At 44.1% G+C, this 15,907-nt stretch overlaps 1 protein-coding gene across 18 annotated transcripts in view; it reads left to right on the forward strand.

Moving 5' to 3' along the window:
• Nucleotides 1-2,915: 2,915 nt before the first annotated feature.
• CADPS (calcium dependent secretion activator) overlaps nucleotides 2,916-15,907 on the forward strand; it is a gene marked incomplete at both ends in the record, with an annotated part of 485,811 nt that continues 472,819 nt past the window's right edge. For all 18 annotated transcript variants that reach the window (XM_079713702.1, XM_079713696.1, XM_079713695.1 and 15 more), the window contains one exon: nucleotides 2,916-3,353. In XM_079713702.1, coding sequence (XP_079569828.1) covers nucleotides 2,916-3,353 — 438 coding nt within the window. The remainder of the gene's footprint in view (nucleotides 3,354-15,907) is intronic.

The following is a 15,907-nucleotide window of genomic DNA, read 5'->3' on the forward strand; positions in this document are numbered from 1 at the left end:
CTAAGCAATGTCATATGTAATACTGATATCATAGGTTTATATGATTAACACAAGGTAGATACTGAGTTTGTGTTTTAATGAGTATAAATGGAAAAAACCCCCACAAAACTCAAAGATTTGTAAAAATACAAAACTAAACAAAAATGTACTACAGTGATTGAGAAATTCCAAATGGTTCTAAAGACAAGAGTTCATGATCACTCTTCTACCAGTGCCTAATGTGATGATACTTAAATGCCTTATCTTGCTTGAAAAATATCTAATTAGTAAATGGCTTTGTCTTGCCTTCAAAAGCACCTCCTCCACAAATCACCACATGCTCCCTAGCTAACAATTCATTTCTTCATGTCCTAAATATGAACCCTCCCCCCCCAATTTGGCTAAATGGATTATAATTTTAACTTTTTTTTTTCCTCCTCAATTCCCCCTTTCCTACCCACACACCATCTGCATAACACTCTGTACCTTACTTGGTCTTTTGTCCTATCACTATGCCTTTGCAAGTCATCCTTTCCACTTATAATAGCTTCCCTTGTCGCCATCCAGTTATATGGCTCCTTTCTTTAAAATTTAACTCTTTTGAGAAATATATGATTTTCTCCCATTCCCAGTTGCTTCATTCAACCAAGCTTTTAGCAGTTTACTAACTTGAATTTGTTGATATGTTGCCTTGAAATAAGTGTTGTTAATCTTTTTCACATACTTGTACTGTATCTCCCAAAGGAGATTATAGACTCTTTAAGAGAATGTCTTCTAAAAATTCCACCTACCCCAAGCACCTAGAACAATGTTCACTCGTAAAAAGGTGCTAAATAAAGGTTAATTTACTGATTGATTGGCCTACTATATTTCACATCCCAGGGAAGCCAAGAAAACATAATTTGAACATCTTTTACTTCTTTAGAAAAAATTTAAACGTGAGAACTGCCAAAATATAACACTTTCTATGTTGCTGGATTACTTATTTTAAATTGATACAGAATGCATGATGACCACAGAACTTTAGTCCTTGAGGTGAGTATGGTGGTGAAGTCAAGTATGAGCCATGTATATATTACTTAATTTAAAAAATTTAAACAGGATTTTGGAATTAATGTGGAGCTAGTTGTTTCAATTTTTTTTTTTTTTTTTTTTGCGGTATGCGGGCTTCTCACTGTTGTGGCCTCTCCCATTGCGGAGCACAGGCTCCAGACGTGCAGGCTCAGCGGCCATGGCTCACGGGCCCAGCCGCTCCCTGGCATGTGGGATCTTCCCGGACCGGGGCACGAACCCGCGTCCCCTGCATCAGCAGGCGGACTCTCAACCACTGCGCCACCAGGGAAGCCCTTAAATTCATTTTTTAGGTCTCAAACAGACTAGCTAGAAAACTTCCTTTGAATATCAAAGCCTACAGTAAAACTCATGGTAAATTTTAAAATACATAAAGACAGATGTGATGTACACTTTAAATTCGCACTACACTTTAACAATAACTCCCACGAGTATCTACGAATAATTAGAGCACTGAAAATACATGAATGTAGGAGACGGGGTGAGGAAAAGCCAAGAGAGGTCTCTAGATAGCCTAAGATCAAAGGGTAAAAGGTGTTGGTTTGTTTTCAATCCATCTGCCTGTCGCTGATAAGATTCAGCACGCTGGCCAGCTCCCCCGTGAGCTGGGTTTTTTGGCTTAAGTGAAAGGAGCAGGGAGAAGGAAAGCACCATCTGCTGCTTTGAATTAATAGATAACGGAGAAGCAGGAAGGAAGACTGCGCGACAGAGTAAACGCATTAGATGTTGATGCACTCAGTTCTTAGGGTGCCTTTGTCTGATCTTGGGGTCCCCAATCCTCCACCCAGATCTTCCAGCAAGCCATAATGGAGGAAAGGCTCAGCAACCAGAAACCCTTCTGTTTCTACGGTAGGCTCACCTCAGCATAAAGTATTACCAGTTCTTGGAATTGAAGAATGCAGAGTAAGCAGGTGTGGGGGGTTCTACTTAAATAGTTGAGCTGCATGGTCGATACACCAATCCACTCAGAATTGGATTCACTTGTCTTTTATTGAGAGTGGGCGTATGTAAACCTCTGGCATCAGAGTTTACACAGGTGGGACAAATAGGCTGTGCAGCCCCACTGCCCCCGTGCCCCGAGTGTGAAGAAAGCTGGGGATAGGAAATAGCCTCTCTCTTTCGCGTATAAGATCTCGCCGACTTGCTCTTAGTGAGACCTCTGAATTAAGAGTCTCCAAATAGCCTACTCTTCGCTGACAAAAAGTCATTACTGGTTTGTCTATTTCCTCCTCCCGCAAGAACTTTTTGTCCGCGGGAGGGGGAGAGAGGTCGAAGCCAGGAGAGCTGGGCATCAAGGAGGAAATTATCCACAAAGGGGTGGGAGTGAGAAGAGCGGGAAAACGTTAGGGTCAGTACGGAAGCTCTGAGACTTTGGGGGATGCTCTGTGCTCTCCCCGCTCCAGCCCTCTGCAGCCACCCTTACGCCGCGGACAGGGGAGAGTTAAGCCAATAAACACGTAAGCGCCGCTCCCTCCCCAATCGGCAAGATGCCTCTTCGGCTCTAGGCTGCACCGACAGCTTGCAACACTCGGCATCTTTTCTGGAGGCGCCTCCTTCAGCGGCTGCAGATGGCATCCGGCTGCGGGCTCGGGGCTCGCAACTGACTCTCCCCCTTGCCCACCTCGGGTCCACGGACGCAACCCTCCCTCCCCCTCCTCCCCTCGTGCTTCTGAGTCTGAGCCCAGCTCTCGAACGCCGGGCGGAGGAAGCAGTCGCGGCGGTCGAGGCTGAGCAGCAGCGCGCCCGCTCCCTGATTTGGGGAGAAGCGGCCATCCGGGAGAGCCGACCCCCAGCTGCCTCCAGCGCCCCCCACCTTTTGCACCCCAAGCCAGGGGCTCCAGGGACCCCCCTCCCCAGGCGCCACCATGCTGGACCCTTCATCCAGCGAAGAGGAATCGGATGAGATCTTGGAGGAGGAGAGCGGCAAGGATGTGCTCAGCTCGGCCGCGTCCAGCGCGCGCCTGTCTCCCAGCCGCACCAGCGAAGGCTCGGGCGGCGGCGCCGGGCTGGGGGTCGGCGGCGGCGCCGGAGCCGGGGCGGGCGCCGGCGGCGGCGGGGGCAGCGGCGCGAGCAGCGGCGGCGGGGCCGGGGGTCTGCAGCCCAGCAGCCGCGCCGGTGGCGGCCGGCCCTCCAGCCCCAGCCCGTCGGTCGCGAGCGAGAAGGAGAAGGAGGAGTTGGAACGGCTGCAGAAAGAGGAGGAGGAGAGGAAGAAGAGGCTGCAGCTCTACGTGTTCGTGATGCGGTGCATCGCCTACCCCTTCAACGCCAAGCAGCCCACCGACATGGCTCGCCGGCAGCAGAAGGTAGGTGCGCCTGGGAGGCCCAGGGAGTAGCGCCGGGATGTCGCCAGGCGGGCGGGGCGCACAATGGGAGCTGGCGGCGCAGCTGGCGAGGAGGAGCTGGAGGCGGAGGAGACCGCGCCCGGGGGAAGGGGTTACGAGGCCCCCCTCTCCGCGGCTGGGCCTGGCCCAACCCAGCCCGGAGCGCGCCAGGAGCTGCCCGGGCCCGGCAAGGAGCCTGGAGCGCAGCATCCAGTGCCCGGGCCTCCCTCTCGGGGAGCGAGGCGGGCAAGTCCCGCTTTGTGGCCCGGGAGGCTCGGGGAGCGATTTGCAGCCCGCGGCGCCCAGAGAGGCCTGGCTTGCTTGCAGGGCTCCCAGCACTCTCCGGCGGCGGGCGGCTGCGCTCAACTCCCGGCCCGCCCTCCTGGGCGTGCGCTGGGCGGGCGGGGGCGCCCGGCAGAAGGGGGGCTCCGGTGCGGAGCGAGTAGAGCGCCTCCGAGCCGCTCTCAGGCTAACGCGGGCAGAGAGCAACCGCAGGGGCAGGCGGGAGGAAGCGAGCCCAGAAGGCGAAGCTTCCCGTGATGCTGCGAAGGGCACCCTCCGCCCGGGTCAGCTGATCACCTATTAGGGTCGCCTCGGGGGTCCTTGGACACCGCTTCACTCTGGCTGGGCTTCCCTCCAGTCTCCCTTCCCCTTGCTCACTGACCCCAGAGCAGGGGCGCGCCGTCTGGTCCTTCTGCCCGGGTCAGCCCTTCTGCCTTCCCCCCTCTGACCCCCTTCTTTTCCCAAGGTGACTTCGCCGCCACCTTCTGGTTCTGCGAGGCCCGCCAAGCCCTGGCGCTGCTAGCTTGATAAAGTGCAGCTGGAAAAAGCCTCGCAATTATAAGCATCAAAAGCTTTTTGTGTCTGAGGCTGGCAAGGCTGAGGAGGCTCTGGGCTGCCTTTGATGTGAAAAAAGTGCTTATTTCTATCAGCTGTTCTCCAGCCAGAGAAAGGAGGGGTTAGTTAATGCAGGTCGAGGGCGTCGGCCCAGAAGAGAAGGGGTCAGGTCCCCAGCTGCAGTGAGTGAGTGAAGAAAGCATCCCGTTCTCTTTTAGATGAATCTGCAGCAGCTGGACTAACAGAAAAACCAGTGAAGCCCCTAGAGGGGCGGTGTGAGGGGCGATAAAGCTAGCTCTAACTCCATGGAGGTTAGGAGACCAATTTCTTAAAATAGTGAATTTCTCGGTTGCTGCCATTTGAGACTGAATTACGTGCTGCCTGTAGTAGACTGCTGGGTTTTCCTATATTTATCCACCCTTATCTTGAGTTAACACAGATTTCTCTGTTTGCTTTGCTTGTGTACGTACACACACCACCCAGAGCTGATGATTTATTTCGGCTATCACAAGCTTGGGTATCAGTTTTATTAAAAAATAAAACTCATTTCCTGGTTGAGAAAGAGCAGGTGGGCTACACTTCCACTCTCAAACCCCCATCAGTGGTCCCTTGCTTTTTCAACGAGGATTTTGAGCTACAGTAGAGCAAAAGTATTCTCCGAACAGTACAAGTTTTTGGATATTCTTTTAAGGTTGGGTTTGGGTCCACAGGGCCTGATATTTCAAGTTTCAGGTTGGAATTATTTTGGTAATTGTGTCTTGATAGCAGGGGCAATTCTGTCTCCAAAATCTATCCCATTATTAACTATTAACAGTACCTGCTAAAGATGTCCTGTTCCTTTGGCAATGAAAACTGTTGTCACTTAAAAGTTAAAAAACAAACTTCCCTTTATCAGTCAAAAGGCTCTATAGCTCTGTCCTTCCAATAGAGGCTGAAATCCAGCACCAGAATGGGGAAAGAAATCCATTTTCATGAAGACCCATTTCTTCTAAACAGAACCTTCAGCCACCTGAGAAAGATCGTCACGAGGCTAGTTTTTCTGATCTGATCTGGTATGTTTTACCTGGATCCATTCAAAGCTGTGGTTTTTTGTTTTTTGTTTTTTTGCGGTACGCGGGCCTCTCACTGTTGTGGCCTCTCCCTTTGCGGAGCACAGGCTCCGGACGCGCAGGCTTAGTGGCCATGGCTCACGGGCCCAGCCGCTCCGCGGCATGTGGGATCTTCCTGGACCGGAGCACGAACCCGAGTCCCCTGCATCGGCAGGCGGACTCTCAACCACTGCACCACCAGGGAAGCCCCAAAGCTGTGGTTTTGAGGGGCAAGTGAGTTCTGTTTTTACACATGACCTTAATATCAGACGGGCTCCAGGACAGGTTGATAACACTGGCATTTGGTCAAACTATTTTTAGTTGTTGCAGCAGACTAAATACATATCCCGGCAAAGCTGCCTCACGGCTGTTGTCTATACTGGGAAGCTGAATATCTCTCTCTTTATTACAACAGAAAACAAGTTCTACCCATTACTATATCTTTTAAGTGTTTCGTGCCTTTCTGGAAAAAGCTGTTCTGCTATTTTTCTCCAAGTAGAAAGCTTGAACTTTTTTTTTTTTTTTTTAAGGAGCAGTCATTGAAAGTAACTAAAAGTTTGCATAATCAGTGTGGTAAAATTTAAAGCCGACAAATAAGATTGATGAATTAGTCTTGGAGAAATAAAAACTAGTTGTAAAGTAAACATGAGTTTGTAGTAGAATAGAAATGGATGAATTAGAAAAAGAGGAAAAATGATGTAGAGAAAGGGAATAGGGTGGCATGGGGTCGGGTAGAAAATGATGAAAAAGAATTGCTGAACTGAGGAAAAGGTCATATTGTCAAATCCTCATGCTGTATTCCTTAAAGTTACACAGTGTTCTATGTCAATTATATCTCCATAAAGTTGAGGGGGAAAAGGTCATATTGTACAGAGTTTAATAGACTTTATGAAACCAAATAGTCTATGTCATAACACTGGCTACCATTTTTCAAGTACCTACTATGTGCAAGGCACCTACCTTAGGTCATTTAAAAAAAAATAGACTTTAGTTTTTCAGGAGAGTTTTAGATTTACTGAAAAATTGAGAAAAGAGTACAGAGAGTTTCCATACAACCCAGACGCAGTTTTCCCCTATAATTATCTTACAGCAGTATGGTACATGTGTTACAATTAAAGAACCAATAGTGATACATTATTGTTAACATTATTGTTAACTAAAATCTACAGTTTATTTAAATTTCCTTAGTTTTTAACCTAACTTCCTACTTCTGTTCTTAGATCATTTTAAGTTCTCTTCATATTTCAGGAATTACATCCTCATTTTTAGAAAAGAAAGCTGAGACTCAGAGAGGTTTTGTAATTTGCCTAAAGCACTGTGTAGACAGGTGAAAGAGTGGGAATTTAGGCATGGGGTTCTCTCATCCTGTCTTTTTAATATACAACACTGGCCAGGAATATTCTAAAATTAAAAATAGAAGTGATAGCATGTCTCGTGTACTTCTTTACTCAGGATTATTTCTATTTGAGTTGAGAAAGACCTGCCCCTCCCCCTTTGGGCACCTATCAAATAGTCAACATGGGCAAAATAATCATTTAAGTACTAACTTCATAAAGAGTGTGAAGGAGAGAGATGGGCTGTTAGCTGGTAAATCTGAACAGCAGGCTGTTGTCAGTCTTTCTGTGCAGTTTGAGCTGGGAAAAAAAAGTATTTTAGCTCAGAAGAACGATTGGGAAGTAGAGGGAAAAGGTGCTGTTGCTGGATCATTCTGATAGTTAATTACTTCGGTTTTACTTTTACTGGGAAAGAGAATGCCTAGACTTTCTAACACTCTTCCCACTTAAAAGAGGGGACTCGAAACAGACTATGTGAAAACATATTGTTACTGAACACAGTTTGTGTGCCCGAGGCACAGTGAGGCCAAATAAATGGAAATGTAGGAATTTGGAGCAGAGAAAGGTTTATTGCAGAGCCAAGCAAGAAGAACGGATGGCTCATGCTCAAAAATCCCGAAATCCCTGATGGTTTGAAGGGAGGTTTTTATAGGCAGAATTTGGGGTGAGGGCTCCAGGGTGTGTGACTTTCTTCTGATTGGTTGGTGGTGATGTAACAGGGCGGTGCTCTGGGAATCTTGCGCTCAGCCAGAAGTTGCCCTCCTCCACCTGGGTGTGGGCCTTAGTTCTGCAAAAGAGCTCCAAGATAGTGTTACGTATATTCCTTGAGGAGGAACCAGGACCCTGACCCAAGGCTGCATTTTTGTTTCTTGACTGCCCCCCCCCTTGTCTCTGCATCCTATCCCTTCCCTGATTAGCAACTGAACCTGCCCTTTGGAACTCAGGGAAGGTCATAGAGGTTAAGTGAAGCCTATTTCCTACAAACAAGAAAAGGGGGACCCAGAAAGCATTTGTACCTGGGAGCCCCACAGGGTTTTGCTCAGTTTCAATATTTTATCATTTGTAGGTATATTTTCCTTGTACTACTGTGAATCTAAATATAACATGCAGGTAATGATAATTTATGACCACAACAAAAACCTAGTCATCAGGCTGTCACCATGTATGTTTCAGCAGCTGATAAATGACAATTTGAAAAACAGTTCTGAACTTGTTTTTTCTTCTTTTGTCAGAATGCTAGAGTGAATACCTAGAAGTTGGCATGGCAGAGCTACACCATATGTTTCTAAGTTATGTAGTAATGGTGATGAGTGGCTACCTCATGTGAACTAGCTACTTATAGATGTTCTTGAGGGAATGTAAAAGCAGGCACTGTAAAGAATTCTGTGTAATGTGTAGATTGACATGACTAGTTTTTTTGCTTTTTTTGTTGTTTTTATTTTGTTTTGTTTTTTTTAGTTAGCTAGGAACTATTCGTAACGCCTGGGTTACAGATGTCCAAAATGAATATTATGTGTGCATATGCAGGTGTGTATGCATGTGTGTCTGTATGTATATGATGAGAGAAAGGGGCAATCCTAAAGTTGTGTCAGTTCTATATGACTTCTTCATTCAAGAGAACTGTTGACTAGGCCAAATGTGTTGTAAGTTCAAGTTACTCACTTCCGTGTGATTCAGCTTATATTTTGCCCTAAAATTATGGCTAACACTGAGTCACTGTTAGCCAGAGAAATTCCTTCTTTATTCATTAACTTCTTTGACTTTGTTGTTCAGTTATGACTCAAAAACCCATAACTTGCGTAAAATTTAAGACCTAGTGCTAGGGAACTATATATGTGTGTGAGTGTGTGTATTTTAAATCAATAATGGTGATTCATGCATTCAGATGTGCTTTGAGGCACTTGGGTTAGCTCCACTATTCAAAATTCTGAAGGGTTGTTTGTCAGGGCAACACAATTTGCATTTAAAAAAATAAAATATTCTCACCTTTTGAGAAAACTAAGCGACTGTTCAACCCAGGATTCCTTCAAAAAGAATTATATGTTTTTCTCTTCTTCAGGGAAAGAATTGAATTCTTTCAATATGCTTTTTGGCATTTCCTCCCCAATCTTCTTGATGCAATGGGCAGGAACTGTTATGCACTGGTACTAGTAGAGACATTTTGAAGATGCAGGATACCAAAAAAGTAATAAGAGAAGTTCTTGCCTCATTACACACTTGGAATAGCCTTTTGCGTCCCTAAAACTGGACTGAAGAACAAAGGAAATTAAATCATTCATCCCTAAAATGTTGTACTTTGTAAAATGGTAAACGTCAAATGATTCCAAGGTCTTTTTCCGGCAAAAGCAAATTTAATACACAACCATAGGCCATCACATTGAAATATAACCAGTATTTGGGTCCCGGTGTCTATACAGCTTAAGTTGGAATGATCAGGAGAGTTCTACTAACGTAAAGCTAAGTTCTAAAAAAGACCAGTTCTCTCTCTGGCTTCATGGCAGAACCAGAAGATAGCTTTGAGATATGCTTCTGAATTGGCAGCTTATGTTCTAGTTTGGAAGATATCAAATAAATTGAGAATAAGATAGTGTTTAATTGTAAGATGCTGATTACAAATACTAAAGTAGGGGAGGGGGACAGAGAGTACGTATGTGGACGCACACGCACACGCGCGCACACACACACACACACACACACACACAGAGGATTGGATATAGTAGTAGGGAAAATCTTCATGGGGGAACTAGAGTAGGGTTAGTGATGCCGAAAAGTCAGCCTCTGTGCACTGGTGCCGAATCGAATCTCAGAGACAGACTTTTGGGTGAAGTAGAAAAGAATAGCTTTATTGCTTTGCCAGGCAAAGGGGGACACAGTGGGCTCGTGCCCTACAAAACTGTGGGTCCCAACGGGGAGGAATTTGGTGAGGAGTTTTATAGCAATGGTTGGGGGGAGCGGTGGCGTGTTGCTGATAAGGATCAGCGTGTGTGTAGGGCCTGTATTCCTTTAATCTGGACTCAGGTGGTCTCCTGATCTTCTCTCTGGAATGAAGAATGCTTCATCAAGTAGATAACATCTTCCATTTGTTGGGGGATTCTACTTCTGCAGAAGAATTCAAAGATACTGTTATGTGTATCCCTTGAGTCAGAACCAGGATCGTGTCCCAAGCCCACACGATTGTTTCTTGACTGCTCATCCCTTGTCTCTGCATCCCCTCCCTTCCCTGATTAGCAACTGTTTGAACCTGACCTTTGGAACTCAGGGAAGATCATGGAGGCTGAAGCCTATTCCCTTCAAACCAGAAATGGGGGACACAGAAAGGCTTCCATGCCCAGGAGCCCCACAGGATCCTGCTCAGTTTCACTAGGTCTTAAAGAATTTGTATGATTTGTGTAAGCATAAGGAAAGGCAGGTATTCCCGTTTGGAGAAGAGCAGGATGTAGCAGGAATGTGGAAAGGAGTCATTGTTTCTGGGACTAATAGTCCCATTCTTTTGGTTGCAAGTGACAGAAACCCAACTGAAGTGGCTACATCAATAGGAAAATAAGGGGGAGGGGAAAGGTTTACTGGTACACGTAATTGAAAAATCCAGTGCAGGGTGATTGACTGCAGGCATGGCTGGATCTAGGAGTTCAAATGACTTCCTTGACAGAATAAAGAAAGCTGGCTGATGAGGAGAAAGGTTATGTATTGAAACTTGTGTTTGAGCTCAAATTCTACCATTAATAAACCACTGATTGTGGGCAGGTCATTGTCTGTCTCTGGTGTAATTTCTTCATCTGCCTTATGAAGAGGGGATAGGGAAGCCTCAAATAATCTCTACTTTCACCTCTGCATATAATAGTTGATATTTCTTTCTGGGAAATGAGGTTACTAATTATTGAGACTTATCATTTCATTCAAACTTGTATTTGGTATGTTTTCACATTGCAAAGTAAGGCATTGTCTTCAAAGAATCTGACATAAAGTTCATTCTGTCTACATTTTTAGATGAGGAGGTGAGATCTTAAAAGATTATAAGGCTACAGAAATACACAAGAGACTCAGCCTATGGGATGAAACTGACCCAATATATGTTTTGTTTTGTCTACAATGTATTTTTGACTTCTCAGTATTTAAAACTTTCAAGTTATTTCATGTAAAAATTTATATTTCTGGCTTCTCTTCTAATTGGAAGATGTAGCAAAGCTGAGCCTGAGTTTTTATGAGTCTGCAAAAAGCAATAGAAATAAGACTACCAGCCATCACTTAAATCATGGAATGTTAATCACTTGCTTGTTCTAAAGGAACGTCATATGTATATGGTTGTTAGGACTCCAGCTCTCTGGTTCTTGCCAACACCGTCTCTTCTCACCATTGCTGCTCAGATACTGATGGTCTGACCCTGGCCTTTGTAATGCATCCAAGAAAAAGATCTAGAACTTGGAACTCTTTGTTCCCTGTCTCTGGCAAGAGTTTCTCTGTTGGGATTAGATTTATAGTTTCTGCAGAATTGGAAGGCTGACAATCAGAATTACCTTATTATTTTTTCTTTTGTCCGTCCAAGCATATAACAGAATTACTTCTCTATTGTTAGCAGGTAAAGAAAAGGGGATAAAGTCAGTCAATGATTCAAAGTCTGGTCATTGCTTTTTTTTTTTTTTTTTAGTTTCTGCTTTATAACAAAGTGAATCAGTCATACATATACATCTGTTTGGTCATTGCTTTTGACATGCAATGGGTAGTGAAGGATGGTGGTTAAAGGCATAAAGTCTGAAACTTGAATGCCTAGGTTTGCTTTCTTGGATGTACCCCACACTGGCTCTGTGATTTGGGGCAACTTACTTAAACTCTCTGTGGCTCAGTTTACTCATCAGTAAAGTGGGGATAGTAATGGTAGCTCCATCATTGAGTTCTTGTGAAAATTCAGTGAGATAATACAGTAAAGCTCTTAGAACAATGCCTGGCCTGTGGTAAGTGGTATGTAAGTATTTGTTCTTGTTATTGCTAAGTTGATATGTGCAATTTTGTGTTATTTTTATCTGTGAAAGGGCTGTATGTGAAGTTCTGACCAGAGTAAGCCTTACTGTTACCATCATCCTGATCATCATTATTGACATATAAGCCAACCCAGAAGGCAACGATTACCAAGATAGCATTGTCTACAGAATAGATGAGGTTGAGGGTACAATACATCCCTATTTCTCTTTTGTTGAGACACTTCATTAACTCTGCAGGCCATCAGTCTCTGGTTCAAATCCCTGGTCAGTTTTGTGACCTAGTAGCAATAACAGTATTGTTGCATTTTTGTCCACCAAATGCCCCCCATATGCTATTTCAAACTACAATAGCTTTTTTCATGCTCTTCCTCCTGTTAGAACATCTTTCTCATTTGTCGTCACTTGATTTGCTGTTGTTTGTTTCTTAATTAACTCAGGTGTTACCTCCTTCAAGAAACCTTACCTAAATCTTTATGTTGGGCTAAATGCTACCGTAATTCCCTAGTCTATTGCTCCTTTTCCTCCTATACATTATATTTAAATTACCTTTTCTGGGCTTCCCTGGTGGCACAGTGGTTGAGAGTCCGCCTGGTGATGCAGGGGACACGGGTTTGTGCCCTGGTCCAGGAAGATCCCACATGCCGCAGAGCGGCTGGGCCCGTGAGCCATGACCGCTGAGCCTGCGCGTCCGGAGCCTGTGTTCCACAATGGGAGAGGCCACAACAGTGAGAGGCCCATGTACCGCAAAAAAAAAAAAAAAAAAAAAAAAATTACCTTTTCTGTGAGTACCTCTTTCCCACTAGACTGTAGGAATCCCAAAGACAGGGACCACATTTTATTCCTCTTTGATTCCCCATCTCCTAAAACAGTGGCTGGAACATAGTAGGTGCTTGTAGACATTGACTGTTGAAATTCTGCGCTGATGCTTTATTTCCTAGGAAGTTTCTATGGAGAAGACATGGAGGGCTCTTAAATACAGTCTGCCTCTTTCATGGAGACACAACTCACATACTTTTACAAAAGCCTCTTAGTGGAAACCATGGAGGGTAATCTAGTTACTCCATGGTTTCAAAATAATTCATGTTGCAGAAACATACCATCAGTCACCTCCCAGTCTGGTGTATTTATACCAACAACTGACAAATTTCTAGATCCGTTATAGAGGAAAGGCTTCTTTCAAAGACCATAAGCAATGATGAATTTCTTGCAGTGACCGACTCTCAGTTGAACTTGAATCACTGTAGTGCATGTTTAAGTGACCAAACCTTAAGCCAAGGTGAGGACTAAATCTCCATATTGGACATATGTTTTATTTGACTTAATTTTTTCTGAAGAAAAAAAAATAATGAGCAGTCAACAGCACTAGCGAAAGTTAGGCTGTTGAAAATATTAGCAATCTCAATATTGCCAAAGTTATATAATAGAATCTAAGTTGTACATATTTAGACATAAGTAAATATGCTTCTTTTCTATACGTTTATTCTCATGGGATTTTGGCACTGTTTTCTCCCTCTGTAAGCTGTTTAAAGTCCCTTCAGAGTGTAGTTAGAATATAAATAAATAATGACTGTAGTGTTATCGCATGTTGGATGTGGTAATAAGAATATAAGATGGGTGTGAAATGTCTGTAAAGAAAAACTGCTTAGGTATGGATTTTTCTGATGCCTTTCACTAGTCAAAGGGAAAATTATCTTTGCTAAGCCATTCCTTTCATTTTAACAAGGAGAGCAAACATTTGAGAAGTTTGAAAAGTAAATTGAATTATCAAACCCCTAAGTGTTCCAAGCTTCTGGCTACCCTTCTAAAATTGAGAGATATGGAATAAACTGATAATATATTGACATCCTCTAGAGCCTATGGGAGGAAAATGCAGCCTGTCAATGTGGTGTTTTTCAGGGCCACTTCATGCAGTAGGAAAGTTTTGAGATACTTTGCAGTTAACTTCTTTTTTAATCCCTAAGTTTTGGGGGAGTACATGCTAAGTTTCAAACCCTCCAGGGGCTGTAGTGCTTTCAGAAAGACAATGGGATTTTGGAGAATATGCACAGTGGTACAGAGAAGCTAATGTGCCACTTAAGAAAGCATAGGGAAAACACTGAAAATTCTTGCAAATAATTATGCCTTCTGTTGCCCATGCAGAAGAACAGCCTTTTGGTGTGGATGGTAGGCATAGAGTTGTTTAAGCAAATGAGTTAAAATATATCTTGAACATCTCCTTTGGCGATTTTTCTGACAAGTACAGCAACTGTTGCCTATAAGGCAGTGTGTCACAACATACTGTGTTCAAAACAGTTCTTGGGGGCTCTTCCATATTCAATTTTTGTTTGTTATACATCATCAGACGACATTGTTTTGAACCACTTCTACATACAAGAAACTTACTAAATTCTGTAGGCAAAATATGGAAAAACATTTTAGACAGCTTTCCTGATCTCTAAGAACCTATCAGTCTGCTTGAGAAGTTGAGGTACATCAACACTGAACACAGTGCTCATAGTGTAAGGCAGGATGTGGTAAGTGTCTGAATCTTAAATATTTTTTCAGGTCTTCATCTTTGGCTCACTTTTATGGGTTGATTATGTCCCCCCCCCAATCCATACATTGAAGTCCTAACCCCCAGTACCTTAGAATAGGGACTTATTTGGAAATAAGGTCTTTGCAGATGTAATTAGTTAAGATGAGGTCATTAGGGTGGCCCCTAATCCATTATAACTGGTGTCCTTATTGAGAGGGGAAATTTGGACATAGAGACAAGCACACAGGGAGAACAGCATGTGAAGAGGAAGGCAGAAATTGGAGTGATTCTTCTACAGGGGAGGAGCACCAAAGATGGCCAGAAGCTAGGGGACAGATATGGAGTATATTCTTCCTTACAGCCCTCAGAAGGAGCTGACCCTGCCAACAGCTGTAAGACAATAAATTTCTGTTGTTTAAGCCACCTAGTTTGTGGTACTTTGTTACAGCAGCCCTAGCAAACTAGTACAGCCCTCTTCTCATCTCTGTCCTGTCTCTCAGCAGCCTCACCACTGATGACGGCTTTGGCTACTAACGTCTCTACACTTGCGTTCTCAAATCTGGGGCTCCAGGACAGCCCTGTCACCAGACCTCAAATCCCTGCATCAGTGCTGCTGAAGGGGTGGTCTCAGACTGCTGCAATCAGTGAATGTTTTGTCATGGGTCCACAACGAGATAAGGAACTTGCACTAGAATGTAAATCAACTCACTGCTTTCTTCCAGAAAGTCTTGCTACAGAAAAGTGTCAGCTAAATTGAACCGATTAATGATAGAGTGGATGTAATTTCCAGTACTAGCACTTTATCTTGGTGCAGACCAGTAACGAGCAGTTCACAGATGACACAGGTCTACACATTACACCTGGAAGAGCATTGACCTCCATCACATCTCCCCTAGGATGTCCTCAGACCACTCAACAGTGGAATTTTTCACTAAGACTCCTTCCCCCTCTATTTTCGAACTCAGTGAAGATAAATGTATTGTCTTACAGTTCTGGAATACAGTTCTGGTGCTCCTATATAACCAAGCTATTCAAGGCTGAAGTGCACAACTCAGCTTCAGATCTTCACTGTTGGTCATCGCGTCCTTGCCACCAAAGGATACACACATCCTGTTGAGGTTCCTCCTGATAAAGTTTTCATCTCTTTCTCCTCTTCATCACTGGTGCCCTGCTTTAGGCCCTCATGACTGCTTGCATGGACTTTTGCAATAACCTTTTAACTGTTCTCTCTGCTTGCTTTCTTGCCCTCATTCCATCCATCTACCATAGTGATCATTCTGAAGCACCAGTCCAGTCATGACCTTTCCCTGCTCAGAATGCTTCTGCAGCTTTTTGTTGCCTACACAGGATAAACTCTAAACTCATTTGCGTGGCATAACTGGGTCCTTCCTCCCCACCCAGCTTCAACTCCTGCAATTCTGCACACACCCTTGGCTTCAGCCTGTATTAAGCCCTTAACATCCCTGCGTTATCACATCCTCTTTTGTGCCACAGTGTCTTTGCACATGCTCTTCTTCCAGCTTGAAAAGCCCTTCCCATCTTGCCCATCACACTCATAGGCAGACAGTGGCACCTAGGCATTAAAAAGAACAGGAATGAATAATGAATAGTGACTATTTATTGGATGTTTACTCTGTATACTCACTGTTCTATAAGTTTATAAGCTTTATCTCATTTATTCTTGATAAGATATGTACTAATCCTCTTAACCCTACAGATGAGGAAACCAAGAGGCAAAGTAGTTAAGGAACTTGCACTAGGTCACACATTTAGTAAGAGGTAGAGG

This window comes from Hyperoodon ampullatus (genome assembly GCF_949752795.1).
Source record: "Hyperoodon ampullatus genome assembly, chromosome: 10".
Classification (NCBI taxonomy): Eukaryota; Metazoa; Chordata; class Mammalia; order Artiodactyla; family Ziphiidae; genus Hyperoodon; species Hyperoodon ampullatus.